Consider the following 10,656-nt stretch of genomic DNA (forward strand, 5'->3'; position numbering starts at 1 on the left):
TTCAATGATCAATGTTTTATTGCTTTTAGGTTCCCCTAAAGTCCTTCGGAATTCTTCTTATATTTGAGTTGAACCCAACTTAAATACTTTTTCTCAGTATTTTTCAATGTTTTGTAGTAAGTACCACGTGAGCGTTTTACAATTTTTATCGTACTCGACGATTAGATTATGTACTTTTACGAGTATGTACAGTATCATTTTATATTTTCCTACCTCCATTATCACATTTCTAGACGTCCGTAGAAAGTATCTATTAGATAGATACCCTCAAAAAAAAAGACCTAAATATTAAATTTCTGGGAGAAACACAAATGAAATAAAGGTTTTCTTTAGTATTTATTTAGCAAAGAACATTATGTACACACACTGTTCATTAAAGTTATAGGCACATTAGTTTTTCGTTTAATTTTTAGCTGCAAGCGCAACAAGCTTATACATGTAAAATTCTTGAACCTAGACTTGATAATTTTATTCGTACACTCGATGTCTACGCTCATATTATAGTATACTAGCGGAATTTTTCACCAATCCCGGAAACCATGGATTTTCCGGGATAAAAAGTAGCCTGTAAATATGTTGCTCAATAACCTCCTCTGTCTATCAGTGAGAGTCCTATTTAAATTGGTTCAACCGTTGCAGAGCCCGGGCAAACAGACACAATAAAATGTTAAAAAAGCTTTATTGTGCTATAATTTTGTATAAATATTTAAAAGAAGTTGCGAAAACGTAGTTGTTTTAAAATCACAGACAGACACTTAAATTAATATGTATTGATGTTATGTACTTAGAATATGTATCTTATCAATACTTAATATTCTATATGTGAAACTGTGTGTCTGTCTGTTTGTTTGTCCGTCTTTTACGGCAAAACGGAGCGACGAATTGACGTGATTTTTTAAGAGGAGATAGTTGAAAGGATGGAGAGTGACGCTACTTTGTCTCTTTCTAGTTCAACACTTCCCTAAAATGGGGAGTGGAAGTTTTTATGGGGTAAGGTAGGGAAGGGGTAGGGTAGAAGTAGAGCAGGGGTAGGGTAGAAGTAGGGTAGGGGTAGGGAGAGGTAGGTTAAGGGTAGGGTAGGTAGGAAAGAAGCTCACATTAGTCAAAGCGAAGCTTGAGTGGGTCCGTTAGTACATAATATATGTACGTAAATGTTGAATAATTAAGAAATATTTAAAAAAATTAAAATAAAAAATGTGAAAAGTTATTGTCCTATGCAAAAGTGTAGTATTCTTTTATTTTAAATTTAGCAAGATACCACAGCATACAATTTATTTACACCTAAATTATTATGCAAAATTATTTCGACTCAATATGTACAATATTACTTAAATATCCACATTATTATTAGCTATGTACATTGATAACTTTAAATGGAAATAAAATTGAAGGTATGTTTTACACAAATATACAGGTATGATTTTTGCTACAGGAGAGATGGTCCATTACTTTCAAAATAAATGTGAAAATGAACTAAATAATTAAATATGTAATTGAATGTTGAGATATTAAGGATGACAGCCTTCCAGCCATTGCCAGCAAAAATCTCTAAAGGATATAAATTAGCCATTATTACAAATTAGTGTACATTTTTATAGAATAAATATTAAAGTCACTGAAATAAATGAATTTTTTTGATATGAATACCTAATCATAGTATCTAAAAAAGTACAATATTCACTAACAAAGATCATCACAGTCACAGTGTGTAAAGCCTGCAGCATAGTTATGTGTCTTGGCATAGGAGTGTAATAAATTCATATACATTAAAACCGAGTTATAATATACTATGCACAAAAATTAAGGGAGCAGAAAAAAAATCCAAATTTTTGGGGGATTTTCAACAGGCTGTAACTTATACAAAAATGGTCGTACAGCAAAAAAAAAAGCAAATTGTAGCTCTAAGTGTTTAGTTTTTGGATCTGAGTTTGAAAATTTTTTTTTGAAAATATTTTTCGAGTAATCATGAGAAAACCACCGTGAAAAAAATTTTCGAATTTTTTTTGGTTTTTTTTTAATCTACGGACGTGGAAAAAATTATTTCGACTCAACCTCCATATGGACCGGATAGCTTGTTTATTCAGATTTAATTTAGTTTTTTTTAAATCTCGATACGAGCATTTCTCGCTGAGATATCGATGTTTGAATGGAAAAAGATAATTTTGTCTTTGATTACCAATATCTCAGCAACCAATGATTGCACAGAAATTTTGAGGTTGGTTTTAAAAACTTGAATAAATTCTCTACAAGGATTGGCAATTGAATTTTGAAAAAAAAATTTTTTTTCAATCATTACATGAATTTGAAAAAGTATCCAAAAAAGGGCTTTTTGTCGTTTTTTGGAAAATCAAGCGCCCAATCAAAAATATTGCGGAAACCACTGACGTTAAGTGTGCCTTTTACTGTTCAATATACCCACAAAAACCCTACAAAGTTTCAATTCAATTCAGCCAACCGTTTTTTTTTTACCACTTGATCGAATTTTTGAAAAAATTAAAGGAGCAAGAATTTCGCTCTGAAAATATCATAATTTTTATTTTTTTTTTTCTCAAAAATTTTGGTTTTTTTTTTCTTTTTCTTAAATTTTTCAAGTCACTAATACAGAATTGAGAGAAAAATGAAAAAAAAATTTATTTTCATTTTTGATAAAAATTATGACATTTTCAGAGCGAAATTCTTGCTCCTTTAATTTTTTAAAAAATTCGATCAAGTGGGGAAAAAAAAACGGTTGGCTGAATTGAATTGAAACTTTGTAGGGTTTTTGTGGGTGTTATTTTATCACTAAACACTTAGAGCTACAATTTGCTTTTTTTTTTTTTTTTGCTGTACGACCATTTTTGTATAAGTTACAGCCTGTTGAAAATCCCCCAAAAATTTGGATTTCTTTTCTGCTCCCTTAATTTTTGTGCATAGTATAGTACATTATATGATAAATTATGATATAAGTGCGGTAAGTTGAAAATTACAGCCATGGCAATATTGTAGCTCGAACCGAAGTCATGAGCTGTAAGGATGCAGAGACTGTAATTATCAAAACGCACGTATGTCATACGACGTTTTATAACACATTTGCGAGGAAACACACTTTGAACACACTTTCTGAAAATTAATTTGCATCTTTGCCCTGTTTTCTTAATGATGAGATTTTGAACACACAAATAACGAAGTGCGCACACCAGCGTATGTTTGTTTTAGTCAAATGCACCAAAAACACCCATTTTTGTGTTTCTGATACATTACGGTACAATATGGGCACATGTGCCGTAGTGTAAAGTAAAATGCAAAGTAAAATTACGATATTGAAATTAATGAAATAAGCGCTAATTTACGAGCAAATGTGTTATAACGAAATTAAATGGTCACATTTCATTGAACCAATCATTTGATGTCTGGATCATGTTTTGAAATGAACACTGAGGTACATTGATAGGCTTCATAGATTTTAGGACCATCTAATGCACTTAACTTAAAAAGCGATGATTTTAGATTATAAGGGAACAAATGGGTGTGAGTTCTCATGTACCGAATTACATTCCAAACTGTGCGAGTATTGCACGAGACTTCAACCCCATCAGCCTGAATTTGTTCATATCTACTAGTGACTCCAAACATGTCATGCAAACTGCTGGTTTCATGTGTTTATAAGTAAATACCTGAAACAGTAACAATGTTAGATTTAAAAGAGTTAAAGATTTCACTGTATACTATACAGCAGGGGTGGCCAACTTGATTAAACCCAAGATCTAATGTTTACTATTGAAACCCTGAACAATCTACTCGAATATATTAGTGTGAGTATTGCGTTTTTTGTATCCAATTCACTATGATCAATGAAATCATTAAACCGATAAATTGAACCAACTTCTCGAATTTCTGGAATTGCTTTAGAGAATTTCGAAGTCTACTACCACTGCCCTAATTTCTGTCCTGTACTTCACATAAATGAAGTTGTAGGTAGAAGTTTTTTCAAAATATCATCTTTGATATTTACAAATTGTTCAAATTTTTTTCTTTTCTATGTCAACTTCTAAATCTTAAATTATATATTATATTTTTCTATGTATTTATATTTTTTGCCTTGCCACGATCTACTGGACTAACAGTCCCGAGCGACCGGTCGATCGCGATCGACCTGTTGGCCACCCCTGCTATACAGCCTATTTAAGTTTCATATTACCATTGTTGTGCTCACTGCTAACTAGTTTTAGAAATCAATTGAAGTCAAAGTGTGAGAAAGGAATTAGGTTTTAAACCCATTCATACAGACAGAACACAAGACATACTTACTGGTTTGCCAGTTAGGTGTTTATATATGTCTTCCAATTTGTATTTAGTCATAGAATACAGCATGTTTTGTGAATCTAGGCACATCGTACAGAACTGAAAATACATGATTATTATAATTTTATGAATATGAAAAAATTTAAAATTCTAATCAAACCTTGTAGTTTAGGCTAGTTCAGAAGTTTATGATGAAACAAAGACCCTTTTAAATTAAATTTTAAACTACAGATATATAAAAGATACACTGGAAAAATCATTCATCATTTGTTAGACTCAGACTTTTCTGATGCTGTTTTCTTTTCTTTAAAGGACTAATTTTGTTTAAGCCAAGTCATTAATAGTATTATATTTATAGTAGTATTATTGTATGTGATATACAGCACCAATTGCAGCATCCAACTTCACTACTTCAACTATGACTTTAGGAGAAACACCACCACTGAGATTAGTTTGTTAGAATCTAGAAGATATCATGAAATATTTACCTGCAGTGTAATGGGAATAGCACCATCAGAAATCTTAGTTATTCCATCTTTATGTTGCAGTTCATCATCTAAAAAATGCAGAGAGCAAATCTTGGCATCTTCTGGTAATGGGTCTTTAATGCAGAGGCTTTTTAACCAAAGATTCCGAGTATTGGTGTCACTAGGAAAGCTGAAAATAACAGTTTCAAATTTAAAATGGAGATTTTGCTTTTTCGTCAAAAGAGTTCACGTAAAATATGCTTTGTTCATTTTGGCTACGCAGGGAGAACAACACGAGGGGAGGAGGGGAGTGTTAATCAATTGTATTGTCATCCTGTAGTCACAAGTTCAGGACTCTGCTCAGGGTTTTTCTCTCTAACACGCTCAGTGAATCCATAGAATGCTAAGATCTTTGTCTCCCCTTATAGAGAGCATTTTTTGAGTATGATACATAAGTATAACAAAAAGTTTGGAAAGCAGAATTACATTATAAATAATTAGTAACTCTATTAGTGATTCTCTGTTCAATTGATCACAGAAAGTTTCTACTGTGACTAATTTCAGACAAATCAGTGGTAGAGATGTGTGATGTGGACCTCAACATATTTTGAGACAAGAGAAAGACATATGTCGATCCATAGTGACTAAATAAAAAATATTATTCTCCTTGACCTACACCTAGGTCTACTGGTTTGTTTGAATAGAGTATAATTTGTGATGATTTTTTGATAGCATGTTAGAAATGCTACCAACATTTTTATAAGGATAATCATAAATGGCTCAGTAACTCACACAGTGACAAACTATACATTATATCTAATTCAAGAAGCAAAAGAGAAGCACATAAAAGTTAAAGGTGTGCTCAGGGCCAATAGCCATGTGGCACGTCAATTCTTTCTTCTTTCTTCTTCGAAAATTTCACTTAAAAACTGGTCAAAAAAATTATACCTGTACGCCTTTAAATATAGTCTAATAGTCCAATGGGATTCAATAAAATCCCAAATTCAATGCAAATTCAACCTTAAGGATTGAGTTTAAAGTTGAATTTGCAAATGCGACTACTTGAATTGAGTGCCAAGAAATTGTGTTTAGCACTCATTGAGTGGGGACGTTTTTTGGTAGCTGATTGTGCATTCAATTTTTAATAGGGGATCGATGAAGGACATCAAATAATAAGGGATCCATTTTCGTACTATGTACGTTCAGATCCCAAAAAAGGTACATCACAAAATCAGTGTATAATTGTCTATGAATAGACGTAAGATGTCATTTTCAGTCACTTTTGTCAGTACGACGTTACGTCATTCTTTTCTATTGCCTTTTCATAAACACTGTGTTTGTGTTGTGTGCAGGAAAGAATAATTTTTCATTTATAATCATATCTATTAATCTGTTCATAATATAATGTGCCTCGTATAGAAATAAAAGTTTTCGAATCAACCAAAAGGTAGTTTAACTTTAACTATTGGCTGGCGTGGTATTTAATGAAGTAATAATATTTTTTTGGAACTTTATGACATTATTAATAATACGATTTGAGCACACTGCAGTGTTTGTAGGTTACACATTTCAATTAGATATGTACCTAAATCAAAATCTAAGGTTTACGTTTAAATTCAACACTTACTCATGAAACGATACTGTAATCGCCTCGGGTTTAGTTTTTTCAACAACATTTTCCGCAGTGGTTTCGCAGTCCAATACACAGCATTTCATTTTGAACTGAGTTTAGATTATTATTTTTCTAGCTATTCTAGCTTGGCTGATCTGCCGATAAAAAATGAAATTGATTATGAATGAAAAACAAAACACACAGCCACACGTTTAAACCACGATCAAAGAGTATATAATCTTTTCTTTGGTGTTTGGAGTTTATCATAGATAATACACTTTTATTTAAAAACGAGTTTAAAATCACCACAAACTTTTCTTTCCCACGTCTTTTTCTTTTCACTTCAAACTTCATTTCATTCAGTTCATCTCCAAGATGTAGAGATCAAAAAGGTATAGTTCCGCCACACTTCACTAGAAGGCGGTTATCATTTTTTTAACAGCCAGTCATGAGCCAGTTAGATTGGTCGGTTTCTTCGACCATTAATAAGAGGACCTGCCTCGCTAACCGTTACCCCTCTGGCAATGATCAAATATCAATGATCTAATGCGTTTATAAAAAATGTTGCTATATAATCGATGTTTCATTGTTGTAATCGTTTTACGTTGTGTAAAGAGCTCCGTAAAAATGCCGATTTATGTAGTTGAGTGGCATAAAAATCGGCCAAAAACATGTACTGTATTAAAAGATGGAGTAACGTTTCATTTGTAAGTATTTCTACTTTAATTTTATCAAATTTGTAATTAAAACAATTTTTAAAAAGAATCGATTCTTTTGACGGAACAGCAAAAAATCGAACAAGTAATCGAATGTTCTATGTATATATTCTGTGGATAGTCTAAGTGATGTGCTTGTTAGTCTGTGTAAAAATTACGCGTGTATTGCGAGGCAAATTTATAGTTGTGTGTAGTGTATGGGTCTTTTTAGCCGTTTGTGGTATGGATACAATAATGGTGTGAAATATTTTCGATGTGTGACTTTACCTCGTCCCCCTTAAAAAACGACAGACTTTTTGTTGGTGAATTTGGATGCGAAACAGGTCCATAATCTAAATAGTCAAAGGTTGGTTTGGTCGATGCAGCCAGTACTACACCATGACCACAGAAAACGTCTGTAGAGTAAAAGTACAGAAGCTTCACTCCGCAACGTCATTAAATTAAATAGCGACTATATTTAATACGCTTTATAAATACTGAGATACGACACAATAAGACGCACTTCAACTCGATCAAAATGGTTAGCGAGCCGTTTTATTTACCTTCAAGTTCAGCTCTTATCTTTATTATGTCAAGACCTTTCATTTGATATATCACACGATGAAGTTTGTTAAACTTTTTTTTTTTCAACTTTCCATCCACCCTCTATATTCTTTCCATATTCAAAACCTGTTCATGATACATGGATACTTCCCTGTATTTGGGCCACAAAAATTGATATGTGTATCAAATTTCAACTGGAGAAACACACATTTGGAGAAAACAGACAGACATTAAAATGTGCACGATTGATATTAAAAGGGTTCCGTTTTTGTACTACGTCTTAGACCATTAATAACTGGACGCGGTTCGCACTCAAATTCACCAACAAAAAAGTTTCTCATTTTTTGAGGGGGACGAGGTAAACTCACACATCGAAAACATTTAACACCATTAAGTATTTTCTGTGGCCATACACTACACACAACTATAAATTTGACTCGCAATACACACACGCGTAATTTTTACACACACTAACAAACACATTGTGCACAGTAAAAATATATACAAGCAGTATACTCGGCCGTATTTTTGAAATAAATACTTACAGCGCGCGGTACTTAAACATGTGATAGGGCTGCCTTTTTTTAATTACATTTGCCAACTTTGTATTTCCATTTAGTTTTGTGATTGTAAATATACTTTTTTATGTAAACAAATAAAATATTTTGTAAATTGTAGTAAAATAGGAAGTGATCAATAAAATGCGTGTTGTTTTTTGATTGGTAGATTTAAATAAGGCTGATACTAATCAATGACCTTGAAGGATAGGTCGTATTCATATGTTTATTTTGGTGATGCCATCTAGGTATTACCTCTACACTACGTGACCAAATATTAAAAAACCGGTCAAGTGCGTGTCGGGCCACGCGCAGTGTAGGGTTCCGTAGATTATGTTAGCCCTTTGAAATTGAGAAAAACATAAGGGATATGTTTTTCTCAATTTCAAAGCCTTTATTATTCCTTACATTAAACAAGTTTTTCAATTAATAAGAGTAACAGTTTTAATTTTTTTTTTCTATGTTAGTAATTAAGTTACTCTCATTTATTTATTACTTCTTTTTTTAAATTTTTTAACAATACAAGTATAAAATACAAAACATTATTAAAAATTTATAAAAAAAAATCACCCTCCCGCTGCGGGACATTCGAGTGCCCAAGCAACCGGTGGTCAGGGCTCCAGAGTGAGTAACCTCCTCACAATACGCGCCGTCTCAAGAATCAGAGCCTTTTGTATCCGACTCTTGATTCAACAGTTAAGTGAAAGCTTCTTAAGGTGTTGGTCAAAGCTTTTCGCTATAAGACCATTGACTGAAACAACTATCGGAACAATAATAGTTGACTCAACATTCCACATGGCGGTGATCTCGTGAGCAAGGTCCAAGTATTTTGATACTTTTTCCTTTTCGGCTTTAACCAGATTATCGTCATGTAGAACTGTAATATCAACAATTATTGCACGACGCACTGACCGATCGATTAGCACTATATCAGGTCTATTGGCTACAATATACCTGTCAGTGATAATCGTTCGGTCCCAGTAGAGCAATGCACTGCTATTTTCAAGAACTGACGCTGGGTCGTACCTAGTATAGTAAGGGATCTCAAAATCGATAAGGCCATATTGAAGAGCAAGCTGTTGTCTGTGCAAGTATTTGCCGTTAGCAAGGTGAGAACACCCGGACACAATATGCCTGAGGGACTCCCCAGGGCGATGACACGCTCGCCAGATGTCTAGAGTGCCATCTTTCATGTGTTTTTCATTTCATGTGTTTCATGTTCATAATGTGTTTCCGGTAGTTTCTCGTCTTTATAACTTCGTCCATAATTGCACAGACAAAACCCTCGGTTTAGTATATTGTTAGTGTATCTGTTTTAAGTTTAATATGTTACTGAGTTAGTCTTATTTCTATTTAATAACATCTATTTAACTAGTAAGTTGAAATTGAAATTGAGGTTTAGCTCGCGTTTCGACCTCTAGTATGAAGTCAAACTACTGCTTGCATATTTACTGTGACATTGCTTAGACTATCCAGATTAAATACATAGAATATTCGATTACTGATCGATGTTTGGCTGTTTCGTCAAAAGAATCGATTATTTTTATAAATTGTTTTTATTATAAATTTGATAAAATTAAGGTTTAAATACTTTCAAATGAAACGTTACTCCATCTTTTACTAAACTACAAGTTTTTGACCGTTTTTTATGCCATTTAACTACACAAACTGGCATTTTTAGGGAGCTCCTTACACGACGAAAACGATTACAACAATGAAACATCGATTCTGTAGCAACAGTTTTTATAAACGCATTCGATCATAGATTTTTGATCTTTGCCAGAGGGGTAACGGTTAGCGAACCACGTCCAGTTATTAATGGTCTAAGTACTACGTACGTTCGAAACCCTAAAAACTTATAGTGATACCAGACTTAAATAGCGCCATCTGTTTCAAAGTGCACTAACTAAAACTTTCAAAGTGTTTTCATAGTAGCCAAAATATTAGGACGTGTCACTGTCAGCACACAAAATAATTTATACTTATACTTAGTGATCTGTGGTCAGTACTCTGCCTTATGTTCAGGGTGTAATCAGTCTGCACATTACGACCTCAGTACAAATTGCATATGCCTCCTTAATTCCCTATTTGCTCAATAGATGGCGCTTTAAGGCACTTTGACCAGCAGGATTCTGAGGTAATCTTAAGCCAGGTATTAAAAAAAAAAATATAACCTTGTGCGGCTTGTGACATTTTGTTTAATTTTGTAGACGAAACGGTTTTATTTCTTCTGCTTTCTTCATGGTGTTTTTTTGCGTTGATCTTTCCCGACGACCTGGCTTTTTTTATGGATATTGGTGACTGTTATAAATCATTTTGACCTGTGCTTTACTTTGGATTCCGAGAACTCTGTTATATATGTCTTGTCTTGAGATTTAGTAGAGTTCTTTTTTTATTTTTTCGTGCAGATTTTTTACATTTAATTGGTGTAAGTCAACAAATATATTGTTAAGCGGTACTACTAGAGGTTTTGACGTAGA

General features: G+C 33.1%; 1 protein-coding gene across 2 annotated transcripts; it reads right to left on the reverse strand.

The window, feature by feature from the left end:
* Window positions 1–317: 317 nt before the first annotated feature.
* Window positions 318–6,823, reverse strand: LOC112054870 (uncharacterized). Of its 2 annotated transcripts, none has more exons than XM_024094797.2 (5): window positions 6,674–6,823; window positions 6,376–6,515; window positions 4,770–4,938; window positions 4,288–4,380; window positions 318–3,653 (listed from the first exon to the last, which is right to left on the reverse strand). In XM_024094797.2, the coding sequence occupies exons 2-5, from the start codon at window positions 6,462–6,464 to the stop codon at window positions 3,528–3,530; spliced, it is 477 nt and encodes a 158-aa protein (XP_023950565.2). In that variant the 5' UTR covers window positions 6,465–6,515; window positions 6,674–6,823; the 3' UTR covers window positions 318–3,527. The 2 variants fall into 2 exon arrangements, with proteins under 2 accessions (XP_023950565.2, XP_023950564.2); XM_024094796.2 differs by having other exon boundaries at window positions 6,667–6,760.
* Window positions 6,824–10,656: the final 3,833 nt, after the last annotated feature.

The sequence above is a fragment of the Bicyclus anynana genome, chromosome 5 (genome assembly GCF_947172395.1).
Source record: "Bicyclus anynana chromosome 5, ilBicAnyn1.1, whole genome shotgun sequence".
In the NCBI taxonomy this organism is placed as follows: Eukaryota; Metazoa; Arthropoda; class Insecta; order Lepidoptera; family Nymphalidae; genus Bicyclus; species Bicyclus anynana.